Source organism: Mustelus asterias, chromosome 9 (genome assembly GCF_964213995.1).
Source record: "Mustelus asterias chromosome 9, sMusAst1.hap1.1, whole genome shotgun sequence".
NCBI classification, from domain to species: domain Eukaryota; kingdom Metazoa; phylum Chordata; class Chondrichthyes; order Carcharhiniformes; family Triakidae; genus Mustelus; species Mustelus asterias.
Window position 1 is genome coordinate 123,340,248 of NC_135809.1, and position 19,134 is coordinate 123,359,381.

A 19,134-nucleotide genomic window follows, 5' to 3' on the forward strand; every position below is an offset into this window, starting at 1 on the left:
AACAGGCACCAGAGTGTGGCGACTAGGGGATTTTCACAGTAACTTCATTGCGGTGTTAATGTGAGCCTACTTGTGACACTAATCATTTTTTTGATTTGATTTATTATTATCACATGTATTGGTATATAGTGAAAGGCATTGTTTCGTGCACGCTATACAGACAAAACATACCGTAGAAAGGAGGGTGCAGGATGCAGTGTTACAGTCACAGCTAGGGTGCAGAGAAAGATCGACTTAATACGAGGTATGTCCATTCAAAAGTCTGATGGCAGCAGGGAAGAAGCTGCACTTGAGTCATCAACAGCTTCCTCCAGTCCCTTCATCCTTGTCTGAATGGGGAGGCTGTCTAGTTATCCTGGCTGCTAACTGGGCACCACCCCCCCGTCCTTCTCCCCACCGTCCCTCCCCCAATCGGACTATGGAATGGTTTGAGGAGCTGGGGCCAATCCCTGTCAAAGACACACCCCTCCCTTTGTGAGATCAGGGGGATGTTTGAGCTGTGATTGGAGAGCCTGACCGTGCGAGGCGTGTTTCCCCATTGATAGGAAGGTGCTGATTGACAGCGCGCTGACAGTTCTCAGTGTGGGAGCCCAGCTGATCGCCAGCCGGTGTGTGTGTATCTTCCCCCAGAGCGCAGCGCAACCTTCCACGAAGTGGACCTCAGGGACAAAGTGCATGGTGAGGATGCTGGCAATTTTTAGATCGCCCTTTATTTATTTCTCGCGGTTAGAGCCAGGCATTATTTTCTGTTTTGTTAACGGTCCTGGCTGCGTACGGCTCCCTCCCCCCCGACAGCTGCGAGGGTTTCTGGTGTTTTAAATGCCAGTGATGTTCGGAATTCGTTTAAAAACCCTTCCGGAGGGTGGGGGTTTCGCAGACATCCCATCTCCCCCAGCTCCATCCACACTGTGGGACTGGGTGGGAAATGCACTGACAGATGCTCCACTCCTCCCCACTCACTCAGCTGAGGCTGAGAGACTGTTACAATCTAAAGATTCTTTAAATATTAAAGATTCAGTTTAAAGGTTCCTGATCACCATCTGGAAGGGTTTGGAGGAAGTCCCTTCCTCCTCTGCCCAATGTCCAATTTAAGATCTCTTCTCTCAATGCAAATGTTAAGATCTCAGCATAGTGACAGAAAGTTAACCTCAAATGTACACCGGACTCTGTCCCCCTCTCTCTCTCTCTTTCTCTTTCTGAAAAGGATGAGCAGCGGATGTCAAGAGCTCAGTCAAGCCAGCAGAATAGTGTGGACTGCAGATAACAACACAATAAATCCCAATAAATTACTTCCAATCAGGCTAAGGGAAAGAACAAATATTGCAAGGCCCTGGAGGGATGTAGTTTGCTGTATGCAGTCATCAACAGATGGGAACAGGGCATTTGACTGAGGCACTTTGAATGTTTATGCAAGGCTGCATTTGTGCCGGAACTGTAATCCTGGTTTGATTCCACGCTCATGTTGAGGTCCCTGATTTAAATGTTTGCAGACATGTTCAGTCCTTGCACACCACGAAGCCTGGATCTTGCTCTCCTCACACCCGCCCCCTCCCCCATCCCCCCAGGATTGACAGAAACTGTACCAATGCTATATAATTTAACCTCAAAGCAGAAGTTCTTGGGCTGCAGCCAAGCTCTGCATGCTGCCTGATTGAAAGTTCTATTGTGCTCCTTGGGAAAGAGCTCTGCCTTTGCAAACTCGCATAAATGCACAGAACTGCAACCCCCAGCAATTTTAACTGTGTCCAGCCAGCTGCAGGTCAAGGGTTTAAATTGAGTACAGAACAGCTTCAAATTTAAAAAAATCCTGCATGCCCTGAGGATCCTTGGACTTTTTTTTTGCAAAATGTTTGACACCACGGCGGCGTTGCACCCCATTCGGGGGATACTGAGAGGATGTTTCCCTTGTGGGAAAAACTGGAACTGGGAGACATGGTTTAAAAATTAAGGGGCCCCTCATTTAAGATGGAGATGAGGGCCAAAACCCTACCACCTCGCCTGACTGTTGGCCTCGGGCAGAATTTTAAGATCTCGCCCAAGCAAGGCCGTAAAATCCCACCCGAGGGGACAGTGCATTGCCTGTGGGCCTTTCTTCCCCACAGATCAATGGAGACAGGGCAATTGAATATTTTTAAGGCTGAGTAGTTTAAAGTTTTTTTTAACTCGTGTCACAAGTAGGCTTTCATTAACACTGCAATGAAGTTACTGTGAAAATCCCCTATTCACCACACTCCGGCGCCTGTCCAGGTACACTGAGGGGGAATGTAGTATGTCCAATGCACCTAACCAGCATGTCTTTCAGACTGTGGGAGAAAACCGGAGGAAACCCACCCAGTAGGGACATGTTCGGCACAACTTTGTGGGCTGAAGGGCCTGTATTGTGCTGTAGTTTTTCTATGTTCCATGTTCTGGACACGGGGAGAATGTGCGGACGCCGCACAGACAGTGACCCAAGTGGGAATCGAACCCAGGTCCCTGGTGCTGTGAGGCAGCAGTGCTAAACACTCTGCCACCCTGGGATAGATTCTTGATTGGCAAGGGAGTTGAAGGGTATAGGCGGTAGACAAGCAAATGGAGTTGAGACCGCAATCAGATTAGCCACCTTGGCGGTGAAGTGTGGTTCAAGGAGTCAAATGGCCTATTCCTTCTTCTGATTTGTATGTTCATCTGGAGACCTACTCAACCTTGTTCTCAAATGATGTGGAGCTCTTATTTCCACAAATTAATTTTTTTTAATTGACTCATTTCAGCTGTAGTGTATTAATAAAGTTAGAATTTAAACACACCCAAAAAAACACACCCAAAATAGTTCAGAAGCAGTGTTGCCAATTTTATTCAAATTTATGGAGAGTCTAGTGGAATTCCTTTGAGGTGATAATCTAGTGGCCAAGCGTTGACTAATAATTATATGTTATGACTTCCAAAGCAAATGTTTGATCAAGCAACACAGGTTCCTAAAGAAAGCTTGTGATCTTGAAATTAATGACACATTCGCCAGTTGAATTGAAAACCCATTTGGCAAGCCAAGCCAAGAGATGATGTTTAATGTTCCATCTGGAATTAGCGAGCCACAATGCAAGTGTCTGTACTGAATCCTTTGATGTTCATACTATCATGAAATGTACTCCTTACAACATCATGAAATTTTCTGATGGTGCCAAGCTATGTGGAAAGGTCTTGAATGAATAGGGCAGATTCTGAAGTCCTTCAAGGGGCCCTGGACAAATCCAGTAGGTTGTGAAGCAGTCTCATTGGAAGAGGTGTTGTGGAATGTGTACATAGAAATCATAGAAACCCTACAGTGCAGAAGGAGGCCATTCGGCCCATCGAGTCTGCACCGACCACAATCCCACCCAGGCCCTACCCCCACATATTTTACCCACTAATCCCACTAACCTACGCATCCCAGGACTCTAAGGGGCAATTTTTTTAACCTGGCCAATCAACCTAACCCGCACATCTTTGGACTGTGGGAGGAAACCGGAGCACCCGGAGGAAACCCACGCAGACACAAGGAGAATGTGCAAACTCCACACAGACAGTGACCCGAGCCGGGAATCGAACCCGGGACCTTGGAGCTGTGAAGCAGCAGTGCTAACCACTGTGCTACCGTGCCGCCCATAGTGAAGGGACATCAATTGGAATCAATGGGGTAGGATTTAGTTATGATTGATGACTAGGAGATTACTGTCAATATGAATCGACTAGAAGATTAGAGTGAATATGAAGCTACTATCAACAAAGGTAGTCAAGCTCAAGGATAGATCCTAAAGAGATTTAATTATGGTCCAAATTTTGTCGTAAGCAGTGAGGTGCGGTGCTTGCTCCTGATCTTGAAGAAAGCTCTCCCTAAAGATCGAGCAATATCTGTTGTGTGGACATTCCCTTTTCTGATGCCAGTTTGAATCAGCCATCAAGTCAATGGGCTCTCCAGGTGACCAACAATAATGATATCATCAAACAGGATAAGCAGCCAAACCCATTGAAGTATTCCCACAGGGGATAGATGTATTTCTAATTTTTAAAAAGGGATAAGGAGATATGGGAGACAGGTGGGGAGGTGGATTTGAGACCAGGGAGAGATCAACCATGATCTGATTGAATGGCAGAGCAGGCTGGAAGGGCTGAATTTGCCTACTTCTGCTCCTAATTCCTACGTTCCAGACAATATGTCAGAAAATAGAAATCACTGAACCACTTCACTTATAATTTGTTAATTTACAGCGAATGAAATAAGTCATGGGGGATATACATGGGATTAAGGTAGTATATAAAATATCATGAATTTAAATAAAAATATGTGAATTTTTTTTATCATAAAATTGAGATTTGCAATCCTAGCTGATATTAATGCTGAACAAGCCAGAGTGAAACCTGGCTTGATAGACCTAACTTTGTTTTTTTAGAAACCATGGAGGAAAGTTACTGAACAAATTCACAGCAGTTTGATGAACCTTTAACACAAAGAATAAAACATTTATTAAACAGAGATAACAACTATATTAGACCAGATAAAAAAGTTGGAAAGATCTCTGTACAAATGCAAGAAAATGATTCAAACTCACACAATTCATTTTATCCCAGCAATACCCTGATAGACACAAAATCGCAGTAAAGATTTTGCGCTATCTTAAGACTGAGGCTTCTTTCTTGGGCTGACCCAATTGCAAATGGGTTTCTTATGGTGGATTTCTGAGCATTCACTTAGATGCGTTTCCCCCAGCCGGTATCTCTCCCTGAGACACCCAAAACCACACTCTTAAACTCACTATTACCGCAGAGCAAACGTATGAGTTCCACAAACTCACACCCCAGCAGCCTTGCAGTATTTTTTATCAGCGAGCTTTGGACTCCTGTCTTCACTCTCTGGCATATATTCTTGGTCTCAGTGTGTCACTGGGCCCCTGTTGCTAGGCAACAACACAGTTTTTCCTATCTTGTGTTTTTTTCCCCCAAATCACTAAACTTCTAACCCCTTTTTAACCCCTTTCTTCACGTGAAGTGTTGTAAAATATCATTAAAAATGTATGTGTACAAAGAATGCCAGAAAACCTGTCCTTTTGTTCGGAAGTCCTCCAGATGAGATCACGGAGAAATCTAAATGAAACTAAAATTATATTCTACCTTTCTCAACACACAAATGTAAAAATAAATTAAACCGAAAGTTATACATTGTTCCTAACGCATCCAACAAATGTAAAATTACTCTTCCTTGACTTGTGAGGATGTTCAGCAATAATTAATAACTTAGTACAGAGTTAAAAACCCAGTTACACGTCATTCAGCAAGGTGTAACTTTCTCGGGGGTTTTACAGTGAGAGTATGAATTGATTTGATTTATTGCTGTCATATGTATTGGGATACAGTGAAAAGTATTATTTATTGCAAGCTATACAGACAAAGCATACCGGTTATAGGCCGGAACTCTAACACCTCGCCCGCCACTGAATCGGAGTGGATGAGGGTCCGGCAATGGAAATCTCCGTTGACCCTCAGGCGGGAATTTCTGGTCTCGCACGAGCAAGGCCGTAAAATCCCATACATAGGGCAGAAGGAAAGGAGAGGGTGCAGAATATAATATTGTATTTACCAATAGGGTGAGGAGAGAGATATGTGATAGGACCATTCAAAAGTCTGATGGCAGCAGGGAAGAAGCTGTTCTTGAATCGGTTGGTACACGTCTTCAGACTTTTGTATCTTTTTCCCGACGGAAGAAGGTGAAAGAGAGAATGTCCAGGGTGAGTGGAGTTCTTGATTATGCTGCAGTTCAGTGATTTCCAATTGATTGTAGTCTCAGGGCAGGATTTTCCAGCCGTGCTCGCCCCAAGACCGGAAAATCCCATCCGAGGTCAATGGGCCTTTGCATTGTCCTGTCCTGCCCGCTACAATTCCCATGGTGGGCAGGACAGGAAAATTTCACACTTTGGGTACATCAAAGAGTACGTCCTCTGAGGAAACATGGAACCTCAACATCTGGATTTCTGCATTTAAATGTACATGTGCAGACTCCAGTTGTTGTCAGCTTCAGAGGAGTAATAATGGTGAATGCTGACTGTTTCGTCATCATTACTCATGCAAAATCTGAGCTTGAAGCAAGTTACGTTCTGTTATTGGTGAGAATTTGGAATATTATGAGGGCAATTGAGCATGTTACAATCACAAGGATGTCGAGCTTCTGGCAATGTTGATTGAAGAGTGACAAAAAAAATCCCGAACTTGGGGCTCTTAGTTATGAAATATTCAAAGAAACATGTTTGCTTTCATGAGAGAAAATGTACGTTTTTTATGTTTTAAAAAAATGAGTTGTTTAATTTTGATTGTAGTTGCTGAACAGCCATCATGTGCTCATGCCAGTGTCAATTCATAGACAGCGAAGTTCATGAAAAGAGCTTGGAAGAATTATTTTTCTCTAAAAATGGATACATGAAAGAGACTCCCAGCCTGAACAGTTAAGGCACTTTTTTAAAGACACTCCCTAAAACCTACTTCAACAGCAAAAACAGAAAATGCTGGAAAATCTCAGCAGATCTGACAGCATCTGTGGACACAGTAAGAAGTCTCACAGCACCAGGTTAAAGTCCAACCGGTTTATTTGGTATCACAAGCTTTCGGAGCGCTGCTCCTTCATCAGGTTCTCCGAAAGCTCGTGATACCAAATAAACCTGTTGGACTTTAACCTGGTGTTGTGAGACTTCTTACTGTGCCCACCCCAGTCCAACGCTGGCATCTCCACATCATAGCACCTGTGGAGAGAGAACAGAGCCAACGTTTCTGGGTCATGCAGATTCGAAATGTTGGTTCTATTCCCTCTCCACAGATGCTGAGATTTTCCAGCATTTTCTGTTTTTGTTTCAGATTCCAGTTCTGCAGTATTTTGCTTTTACCCTGAAACTTACTCCTTTGACAAATAGTTAGCCATCCCTTTTAATATCGTCCCTTGTGTCTCAGTGTCACATTTTGTTTAATAACATTCCTCTAAAACTCCTTGGGACATTATACCATGCTAATGGGTTGTAAAAACACAAGTTACGAGTAATGCTGTAAAATCCAACATAATTTTTTAAAGAATGGGGCTGAACGTTTTGAGGAAATACTGAACAGTCACACACTTCATGCAATATGAGGGTTTACGCAAGACTAAAATAATGGCGAATATCTGACGGAAGTAGTTGGTGAAAGTATGCTGGAATTTTACGTTTATGGGGCCGGATTCTCTGACCTTCCCCACAGCTGGGATTCTCCAGTTCCGCTGCAGTGAACGGAGATTTGGCTGAGCGCCAAATTCTCCAATCTCGCTGTCAGCAGCGGCGGGGCATGAACAGCCAGAGAATTCCAGCCATTATCTTTTGAGAGTTCAAGAGATGTTTCCTCTCAACACTTCTGATTGCTTCATTTGCAATTGCTTTCCCCATAATAAGACATAGAAGACTGATAGGTTAGAACAGCGTGTATAAGACACCACATTTAAAATATTGGAGGATTTTGATTTGATTTATTATTGTCACATGTATTAACATACAGTGAAAAGTATTGTTTCTTGCACGCTATACAGACAAAACATAGCGTTCATAGAGAAGAAAAGAAGAGGGTGCAGAATGTAGTGTTACAGTCATAGCTAGGGTGTAGAGAAAGATCAACTTAATGCAAGGTAAGTCCATTCAAAAGTCTGACAGCAGCAGGGAAGAAGCTGTTCTTGAGTCGATTGGTACGTGACTTCAGACTTTTGTATCTTTTTCCCAACGGAAGAAGGCGGAAGAGAGAATGTCCATAGTGCGTGGAGTCCTTAATAATGCTGGCTGCTTTGCCGAGGCAGCGGGAAATGTAGACAGAGTCAATGGATGGGAGGCTGGTTTGCGTGATGGATTGGGCTACATTCACGACCATTTGTAGTTCTTTGCCGCCTTGGGCAGAGCAGGAGCCATACCAAGCTGTGATACAACCAGAAAGAATGCTTTCTATGTTGCATCTGTAAAAACTGGTGAGATTCGTAGCTGACATGCCAAATTTCCTTTGTCTTCCTTAGTCCTTAGAATGGCATGCTTGCCTTCATCGGCCAGGGTATTGAGTTTAAAAATTGGCCAGTCATGTTGCAGCTTTATCGAATCTTAGTTAGGCCGCACTTGGAATATAGTGTTCAATTCTGGTCGTCACACTACCAGAAGGATGTGGAGGCTTTGGAGAGGGTACAGAAAAGATTTACCAGGATGTTGCCTAGTATGGAGGGCATTAGCTATGAGGAGAGGTTGGAGAAGCTTGGTTTGTTCTCACTGGAGCGATGGAAGTTGAGGGGAGACCTGATAGAAGTCTACAAGATTATGAGAGGCATGGACAGAGTGGATAGTCAGAAGCTTTTTCCCAGGGTGGAAGAGTCAATTACTAGGGGGCATAGGTTTAAGGTGCGAGGGGCATGGTTTAAAGGGGATGTACGAGGCAGATTCTTTACACAGAGGGTAGTGGGTGCCTGGAACTCGTTGCCGGGGGCGGTAGTGAAAGCGGATACGGTAGTGACTTTTAAGGGGCGTCTTGACAAGTGCATGAATAGGGTGGAATAGAGGGATATGGTCCCCGGAAGGGTAGGGGGTTTTAGTTAAGTCGCGCAGCATGGTCGGTGCAGGCTTGGAGGGTCAAAGGGGCTGTTTCTGTGCTGTAATTTTCTTTGTTCTTTGTTCTGAGAAAGTAGAGGCGTTGGTGGTCTTAATGGCCCATAACCGGTGTAAGGTAACTGTACTAGAAATTAATTGTTTGATTGACAGCTATGGTGTTCCTCATTAAGACTGTGAAAAAAGCATCCAAACCAGCAACCTCTACCACCTATAAGGATGCATCAGATGCATGTGAACACCACAAGTTCCCCTCCAAGCCATACGTCATCCTGCCTTGTAAATTTATCACCATTCCTTCACTGTCGCTGGGTCAAATCCTGGAACTCCCTTCCTAACAGCACAGTGGGTGTTCCTACAACACATAGACTGAGAAGGCAGTTCACCACCACCTTCTCAAGGGCAATTAGGGATGGACAATAAATGCTGGTCTCCCCAGCGATGCTCACATCCCGTGAAAGAAATGGAAGTCTACACTGACGTCTGTAAACATGAGACATCTGACTGGACGTGAACCTTACAATCTCCTGTTGCATATGTGGTTACAGTCCTTATCCTGTAATGCTATTTGGCAACAGGGAAGCAATTCTACTCGGCCCGCTTGCAATCTGGCTTTCACCAGGAACAACCCCTGTTAAAGTATGCACCCGTTTCCTGGGTGGCAGGGTGGCACAGTGGTTAGCACTGCTGCTTCACAGCTCCAGGGACCTGGGTTCGATTCCCGGCTTGGGTCACTGTCTGTGTGGAGTCTGCACATTCTCCCTGTGTCTGCGTGGGTTTCCTCCGGGTGTTCCGGTTTCCTCCCACAGTCCAAAGATGTGCGGGTTAGGTTGATTGGCCATGCTAAATTGCCCCTTAGTATCCCAAGGTGTGTAGGCTAGAGGCATTAGTGGGTAAATATATAGGGATATGGGTATAGGGTCTGGGTGGGATTGTGGTCGGTGCAGACTCGATGGGCCGAATGGCCTTTCTGCACGGTAAGGATTCTATGATTCTGTTTCGATGCTGCATATGTATGTCCGGTGGAAAGCAGAGTGACTCGGGTCCTGTGTGCTTTTGTTCTATTGATTATATGTGCTGGGAAGAGTGATGCTGTACTGCCATTCGGCCCTTCAAGACTGTTCTGCCATTCATTTTGATCATGGCTGATCATCAAATTCAATACCCTGATCCCACCTTCCCACCATATCCCTTGATCCCTTTAGTCCCTGGAGCTATATCTAATTCCTTCTTGAAATCAGACTATTTTGGCCTCAACTACTTTCTGTGGTAGAGAATTCCACAGATTTGTGCCTGTGATAGCACTGTTTTTTTTGGAAGGGAAGTGGGCTGCATTAATAATCTGGCTGACATATGGTTGGATGGGAAATGCAAGTTGTTTTCCAGTCGGCATTTGAGCCAAAAGATAACTATGTAACATCTACATAGCAACTGCAAGCTCTCTGTCCTCACCACCTCCTGCCAAAGTAGCAACTTTAATTCCTGTTGCAAATGAGCAAAGGTGCATTTATATAGGGCCTTTCCATGTGCTTAGCAGCCAATGAAGAACTCCTGAAGTGCAAAATCAAAATAAAAAGTGCTGGAAAGACTCAGCAGGCCAGTCTGCGTTTCTTATATCTCTACAGATGCTGCCAGACCTGCTGAGTCTTGTCTGCATTTTCTGTTATATCAGAGTTTCAGCATCTGCAGCATTTTGCTTTCAACTTTTGAAATGTTACACTTTGTTTTATAAAGCTCCTGTGAAGCACCTTGTGATCTTTTATTTAAAAAACTACTGTAGAAAGTTGTTGTTGTGCAGATGCTGCTGTAACAGCAGACTTTATACATCTTGCCTGCTGTTTCATGCCAGTATCAGATACATGCATTGAAAAATGGACCCTGATAATGTGCAGTACTGTGTTTGAAACAGCACGAATGACACCTTGGATTGGCAGCTTGAATAATACAGAGTACAAAAGAAATTAATCCTATTAGCAGCCTCTTTGTACACAACGTTTCCTTATTTTAATTGTAAACCATTTTGCAACTCATATAACCATGTTGCTTTCTTCTTCCCCCTGCTCTAAGGCAGCAAGTTGTTAACCCTGTGTCATTACTGGGAGTTTAAAGTTTATTTTATTTTCATTAGTGTCACAAGTCGGCTCACATTAACACTGCAATGAAGTTACTGTGAAAATCCCCTAGCCGTCACACTCCGGCGCCTGTTCGGGTACACTGAGGGAGAATTTAGAATGACCAATGTACCTAACCAGCACCTCTTTCGAACTGTGGGAAGAAACCGGAGCACCCGGAGGAAACACACCGCCAGACATGGGAAAACGTGCAAATTCTACACAGACAGTGACCCAAGCCGGGAATCGAACCCAGGTCTCTGGCGCTGTGAGGCAGCAGTGTTAGCCACTGTTCCACCGTGCCTGGGACGTGCCCATGCCTCCTGTTCTAAAGGGACCACGTGAATTTAAATTGGTGGTTATGATGGTGGCTTGTTGCACTAAGAAGAAATCTGGGATTTTGTTAAATAAGAGCTTTTTCCTCACTGAATGTTTCCTTTTGAAATACTTAATTTTTTTCTAAACACTCCTGATTAGCGAAGAGAAAGAGTTTGTGAAACACAAAGCACTAAACAGGGAGCTGACGGTGTGACGAACCCACAACTGATTACATTGTTTGCACTCCAGCCTTGGCTGCGAACAGAACCCTCCGACAGTAAATTAAACAGTTCAACGGCTTGGGATAAACTACAGAGGGAACAAGAAACTAAAATGTACCAGCAGCTACACAGAAGCACTGATGCTTTGAATTTCAATAGTGTTTCTTTTTTAAATTGTAAAGTATTTTGTCACCTCATTGCTGATGCAATATCAGATGATGTGTATCGTACAGCATCACACTTCAACTCCCCGTAAAGGTTCCCACCCTTTCTTCAGGGAGCAACCTGATCTTTTGTTTGCAATTGAGCCACGGAATGATTATCAATTCATTTGTTCACCGGCTGTTAACAGCCAGAGGGGTGGGCTTGCTTCCCAAGTTAAGTGTGTGGATGGGCTTTTGAAGCTGAGCAGGGTGGGGGGATGGGGTGCTGTCAATGAAAGGCCCTCCAGCTTGGAAGGAGCAGAAAGCTGCTTTCTTTTTTAGGTAAGCAAGAGGGTTTTTTGAGCTCCATTCTCAAACTTTTTATCTTTGTCAAAATTTGCCGAAAAATTAATTACGAATTTGGCAAACAAATGGTGTTGGCCCAAGTGAGAAGGAACAAAAGTGGGGAAACGGGGCAGATCCTGGTAAGAAAATGAACATACAATGTACAACAGGACTTCACCATGTGAGGACCATCTTGAGATTAGTGTGGCCTGGTGGTGTGTGGGGGATTTATATTATATATTTGTCAGTATCTATTATTGATGGACGGGAAATTCCCAGTAGTTTCAGGTAATATCGTAGATCAGTGTTGGGTAATGGTTGGTTAATTATATTCAGAAGGCGTGGCATGGTGGCACAGTGGTTAGCACTGCTGCCTCACAGAGCCACCGACCCGGGTTCGATTCCTAGCTTGGGTCACCATCTGTGCAGAGTCTGCACGTTCTCCCTGTGTCTGCGTGGGTTTCCTCCAGGTGCTCCGGTTTCCTCCCATAGTCTGAAAGACTGTGCTGGTTAAGTGCATTGGCCATGCTAAATTCTCCCTCAGTGTACCCGAATAGGCGTCAAAGTGTGGTGACTAGGAGATTTTCACAGTAACTTCATTGCAGTGTTAATGTAAGCCTACTTGTGACGCCAATAAATAAGCTTTAAACAGAATGGTATATAAAGAAGAGTCAGCCAGCACTGCGTGTCTGGTGTTACAGTGGAGAATAAACTCCGTGGCGAGCTATAAACAGCCTCCAGCCGAACATCCTAGTCTCAGTGCTCAGTCTCTTCTTCGTATCCAGGCTCGGGAGTTATCTCTGACAATATTTGCCTCTGCAAATTATTTTCTAATTGTCCATTTATTTTCCACTTTGTGCTGAAAATATTTTCTAAAATGTACAAATGAAGGAAAACCTGCATATCCATTCAAATTAGTTTGGGTTAAGAGGATTTGAATCATACATTCCCAAGGTCCTTGCATCAACACAAGCTGAGTGCCCTCTACCCAGAGTTGGCCACAGCCTGAGAGAAACACCCATCCTCTACAATGCCATGGTAAACCTAGGGGTGTTGAAATCATGGAATCCCTACCGTGCAGAAGTAGGCCATTCAGCCCATCGAGTCTGCACCGACTCTCTGACAGAATACCTTACCCCAGGCCCTCTCCCCACATATTTATCTTAACCTATACATCTCGGGACACTAAGGGGCAATTTAGCGTGGCCAATCCACCTGATCTGCACATCTTTGGAATGTCGGAGGAAACCGGAGCACCTGGAGGAAACCCACGCACACATGGGAAGAATGTGCAAACTCCACACAGACTATCATCCAAGGCCGGAATTGAACCCAGGTCCCTGGCACTGTGAGGCTGCAGTGCTAACCACTGTGCCACCAGGCCGTTATTTGAACCTAGATTCCAGAGGTTTAAGGGCAATATTTCAGTCACTCTCACCCAGATCCATATTTAAGAAAAGAAAGACATGCACTTATAAAGCATGCATCATGACCAGAGGATGCCCGAAACACTTTATCGACAATTGAGAAGTATAATCCTTTTATAATGTCAAAAATATGCCAGACCATCTGCATAAAGCAAGCTTTCACAAACAGAAATATGATAATGAACAGGTAGGCTGTTCTCGTGGTTTTGAAGTGGACATGCTGGTTGGACTGGGGTGGGCACAGTAAGAAGTCTTACAACACCAGGTTAAAGTCCAACAGGTTTATTTGGAATCACGAGCTCTCGGAGCACTGCTCCTTCATAAGGTGAGAGTTACGGTGGACACCTATGCCTCTGTTACCTCCAGCCTCATCAATTCCAATGCTCTCCTGGCCAATCACTCACCCCCAAGACTCCGTTAACCTACGATCATCCAAACCTCTGCTGCCTGTATCCTATCTTGCATCAAGTTCATCACTCACCTGATGAAGGAGCAAAGCTCGTGATTCCAAATAAATCTGTTGGATTTTAACCTGGTCTTGTGAAACTTCTGACACATGTTTTTGACTGAGAGATAAATATTGGCCAGGAGAATAGTGCCATCCTCCTGAGAAGGCAGAAAGGCCTCCATTTAATGTCTCTCATAAAGATGTCCCCTCAGACAGTTCAGCAGTCCCTCTGTACTGCTCAGGAGTGGCAGCCTCGATCTTTGTGCTCAAGCCTGGAAAGGGACTTGAATCAAACTTTCTGACCGAGAGAATGCTAGCACCTGAACCACGGTTGACACTAGTTAAACAGTCTATGATATTTGTATTGGATTATGGGGATGTTGTGTTGACTCCATCGTACAATGAGAAACCAGTGGAATGAAGATCTGCCGTCAGAGTAACACTTTGGGTAGCTTTAGGTGGTCATGATGTGGAGATGGCGGCGTTGGACTGGGGTAAACACAGTAAGAGTTTTAACAACACCAGGTTAAAGTCCAACAGGTTTATTTGGTAGCTAATGGCATTTGCTACCAAATAAACCTGTTGGACTTTAACCTGGTGTTGTTAAAACTCTTACTAGCCTTAGGTGGAACAGGTCATGCAGTTGGCACTGGTATGATTCCAGAAATCTGTACAGGGAGCATGGGATTATCTACTTGCAGCCGTACGAATGCAGCATGAAAATCCTTCCAGAAAAGGGTAAAAAATTTAATATTTATACTGACCGAGTTATGATGGACATGCTGAAAGGTTCTGATTTTTAAAATTTGTGGCACAAACAGAACCAAATCTTGGGTCTCGGCTGAGACCTCTTTGCTGATCTGGTGACTTGAAGATTATCATCCACTGAAGTCTCCTGTCAGGTGATAACCATCTAATTGGCAGCCACAATGACCTGTTTATGCTGCAGGAGTGCCAATGCTGTTGTGAATAATAACTATGCCTCTATTTGCATGTAAACCGGCCTTTACTTGTTTGTCCTTTTGTAACAGACCACCATGACTACCACACAATCCTTGGGGGACGTAAAAAGGCAAAGCAGGAATCCGACAAACGGTATTGGGCCGACTGAGAAAGAGCAAGTGGGACAATGGGGCAGAGCCTGGTAAGAAAAGAATATACAACATACAACAAAATTGCACCACGTGAAGACTATCTTGGGATCACTGTAGTGTGTGTGGGATTTCCACTGCATATTTACTGATGTAAGACACTACTGGTACAGTGGCACAATGGTTAGCGCTGCTGCCTCACAGCTTCAGGGACCCGGTTCGATTCCTGGCTTGGGTCACTGTCTGTGCGGTGTCTGCACGTTCTCCCTGTGTCTGTGTGGGTTTCCTCCGGGTGCCTGAAAGATGTGTTGGTTAGGTGCATTGGCCATGCTAAATTCTCCTTCAATGCACCCGAACAGGCCCCGGAATGTGGCGACTAGTGAATTTTCACAGTAACTTAATTGCAGTGTTAATGTAAGCCTACTTGTGATCCTAATGAATAAACTAAATTTCTAACTAATTCATTCTCAGTGGAGTGGTTTGAGAAATGCAAGCAGGCACCATGTAAGTGCAATTCTTTTCCAGTTATCCATTTACTTTCCTCTTCATTTTTGTGCTGAATAATTTTTGGAGAATGTACAATTGAGGAAAACCTGTATATCCATTCAAATTAGTTCAGGCAACCAGGATTTAAGTCTGATATTCCCAAAATCCCTTCATCAATACGAGCCAATGCTGCTGAAAGGGGCGGCACTGCGGCACAGTGGTTAGCACCAGGGGCCCAGGTTCGATTCCCGGCTTGGGTCACTGTCTGCGTGGAGTTTGTACGTTCTCCCCGTGTCTGCGTGGGTTTCCTCCAGGTGCTCTGATTTCCTCCCCACAGTCCAAAGATATGTGCGTTAGGTGCATTGGCCATGCTAAATTGTTCCTTAGTGTCTGGAAGACTAGCTAGGCAAATGCATGGAGTTATGGGGATAGGACCTGGGTGGGTTTGTGGTCAGTGCAGACTCGATGGGCCGAATGGCCTCCTTCTGCACTGTAGGATTCTATGAAATAACCCTCAGAGGCTGGGGTCCCTTCACCAGATTCCCTTTATTTACAAACTCAGTTCCACTCTGAAGAGTACAAGGTCAAAATCTGGAGTGTTAGGAGACCTGACACTCCCATAGTTATTTACAGGTGAGGCTCCCTGCTGGGCAGGTAATTATGACTCAATCAGGGACATCTTTTGTTGATGAATCAATCAGGGATCTCATACTCCCAAGAGGCCAGATCCATGGGCCTCGTTGAAGTCATTACACCTGCTAGTCCAGAATCCAGAGGCCCAGGCAAATTCAATGAGAGCATAGGTTCAAATCCCACCATGGCAACATGTGGAATTTAAATTAAATTAATACAAAAATCTTGAATACAAAACTATTCGCTGCAATGGTGACCATGACAACTATCATTGATTGTTGTAAAAAGAAAACCCACCTGTTTCACTAATGTCCTTTAGGGAAGAAAATCTGTTATCCTTACCCAGCCTGACCTATATGTGACTCCAGACCAACATCAATGTGGTTGACTCTTAGTTGTCCTCTGTAATGACTCGGCGCCACTCAGTTCACTGTCATTCAGGGATGGGCAATAAACACAAGTCTTGACAGTGACATCCACATCCAATGAAAAAAACAGCCACTTACTTTTATATAAATAAAGCAGGCACTTCATGGGAGAATTCTCAATGTTTGACACTGTCTATGTAAGGAGACTTTCAGACAGATGGAGTGATGAAAATAAGGGATGCTCATGAGTCCAGAAGAGAACTCAGACTATAGGAGGTTACAGAGATAGGGAGGAGCAAGGTGATCGCGCAATTTGAATCATAGAATCTCTACAGTGCAGAAGGAGGTCATTCATCTCATCGAGCCTGCACCAACAGCAATCCCACCTAGGCCCTATTCCTGTAACCCCACCTATTTACCCAACCAGTACCCCTGACATTAAGGGTCAATTTAGCATGGCCAATCAACCTAACCAGCATATCTTTGTACTGTGGATGGAAACCGGAGCACCTGGCAGAAACCCACGCCTCCAGGGGAGAACATGTAAACTCCACACAGACAGCTACCCGAGGCTGGAATTGAACCCAGGTCCCTGGCGCTGTGAGGCAGCAGCGCTAACCATTGTGCCACCGTGCCACCCCTTTGGAAACAAGAGTTTTTTAGATGTTGCTGACTGGGAGATGGATCAGGAGAGGGAGCACAGGGATGATGATGAATAGAACTCAGTGGGCCCGATTTTACCAACAATTTGCGCCCGTTTTCGGGCGTGAAATCATGGTAAAGTCGGGTGTGAGGCCTTTATCGCGATCTGCACCCGCATCCATGCAGGTTGCCACTTTACCGAAATCCGGGAATGGCGGTGATCCGCTTCGCGCCCAAAACGGGCGCAACGGCGATTTAAATGTATTTGCATGCATTTACGCTGTTACAGACCTGCTAAATAAAAGTCAGAGTCGGGTACTCCAGCTTCTGAAGGGCGCGTTCATTGTTTCCAACGGCTCTCTGGCTCAGATCAGTGGTGGGGGGGAGGAGGGAGGCGGGTCAGATCATTGTCTGGTTGGGGGGGGAGGAGGAGGAGGCGGGTCAGATGTATCTCTGGCGGGGAGGGTGGGCGATCGTTGTCTGGTGGTGGGGGAGAGGGCCGATCATTGTCTGGGCGGCGGGGGGGGGCTATCGTTGTCTGGTGGTGGGGGGGCGGTACTGATCGTTGTCTAGTGGTGGGGGGGGGAGGAGGCAGGTCAAATGTTCTTCTGGAGGGGAGGGGGAGTGAGGCCAGACCTTCTCTGGGGGTGGGGGAGGGAGTGAGGCAAGTTCGTTGTCGGGGCGGGGGGGAGTGAGTGAGGCCAGATCGTCGTCGGGGGGGGGGAGGGAGGTGGGTAAGATGTATCTCGCGGGGGGGGGCAAATGGATCTCTGGCAGGGGGGCAGATGAATCTCTGGTGGGGGGGGCAGGGGTGGTGATCGGTCTGGGTAGTGAGGGGGGTGGGTAAGGGGGACAAGGATGTGTGTGTGTGTCCCTTATCCACCACCCCCACTACCCAGACCGATCGCCACCCTTGCCCCCCTCCCCCCCCACCGATCGCCCGCAGAGTGGCAGCGGACCCCCCTGCCCCCGCCCCCCCACCAGAGATCCATCTGCCCCCCCCCACCAGAGATCCATCTGCCCCTCCACCAGAGATCCATCTGCCCCCCCCACCAGAGATCCATCTGCTCCCCCCCTGCCCCCGCCCCCCCACCAGAGATCCATCTGCCCCCCCCACCAGAGATCCATCTGCCCCTCCACCAGAGATCCATCTGCCCCCCCCCCCCCCCCCCCACCAGAGATCCATCTGCTCCCCCCCCCCCCCCCCCCCGAGATACACCCTCGCTCCCGCTTTTTGCTCCCGGGCCACTTTCTCCGCTTTCTGCGGTTCGGGAGCAATCTGACACGGGTGCACTTTTCCCAATTTTTTTCGTAACTGCGCGTGCGCAGTTCAGAGCTTCAATCGTTTCGGCTGCGCTAAGCCCCGCCCACAGCGCGAATGGGACTGGAGATGGCTGAGAGCGTATGGGGCGCCTGAAAGCGGATTTCTAAGTCGGATCTGTACTACGCCCAGATTCGGCACTTAGAGTGAAAATGGTAAAATCAGGCCCAGTGTCTTCCACTGCCAACATATCCCAGATGGTAACTAGTTCATATGGTACACTGTAGTCCAGAAGTCCAGTCTGGAAATCTATTATTCAGCAACACCAGAATCCTTTTGAGCAGTCCCAAGCAACACATGGCATCAGTCTCTGATTGCAAACATGGGTTGAAAATCATCCCCAGTATTTGGATAAGCAAATCAGTTTGTATCATTGTTTTATACTTCAGGTAAATATTTATATCTATGGTGTTTGCCAATTCACACATTTGTGGTGAAGTATTCTGAAGTCATTCTCTAATCTTTAGTATTGGTGAAAAGGGGGATATGTTGTTGAAGCTTTTCATCCTGTAGTCATCAGGACAAAACAAAATACCAAATGATCACAAAAAATTAAATGACAGGATAAAAGGGTGCTGATTGGTTGGCAAATCGATTCTGATTGGCTGAGGCATTGCCATGGAGAAAGTAACTTCACTTCATCCAGAAATTTCCAAAATCCGGAAATGACTGGGCCCCAAGCATTGCAGAGTGGAGAATATATCCACATTTTGAAGTTTTATTAATGTCACACATCTGATTTCTTTCTGTTGGGTAGCACGGTTTCTCAGTGGTTAGCACTGCTGCCTCAGAGCGCCAGGGACCCCGGTTCGATTCTCAGCTTGGGTCACTGTCTGTGCGGAGTCTGCACGTTCTCCCCTTGTCTGCGTGGGTTTCCTCCAGGTGCTCCGGTTTCTTCCCACAGTCCGAAAGACGTGCTGGTTAGGTGCATTGGCTGTGCTAAATTCTCCCTCAGTGTACCCGAACAGACGCTCAGTGGG

General features: G+C 45.8%; 1 protein-coding gene across 1 annotated transcript in view; it reads left to right on the plus strand.

Annotated features, from left to right (window-relative positions):
- The first annotated feature begins 593 nt into the window (after nucleotides 1–593).
- Nucleotides 594–19,134, plus strand: part of dhcr7 (7-dehydrocholesterol reductase) — a 39,374-nt gene continuing 20,833 nt past the window's right edge. The window contains exons 1-2 of the mRNA XM_078220990.1: nucleotides 594–678; nucleotides 14,645–14,757. Of these exons, the coding sequence (XP_078077116.1) occupies nucleotides 676–678; nucleotides 14,645–14,757 (116 nt within the window). The 5' untranslated portion in view covers nucleotides 594–675. The remainder of the gene's footprint in view (nucleotides 679–14,644; nucleotides 14,758–19,134) is intronic.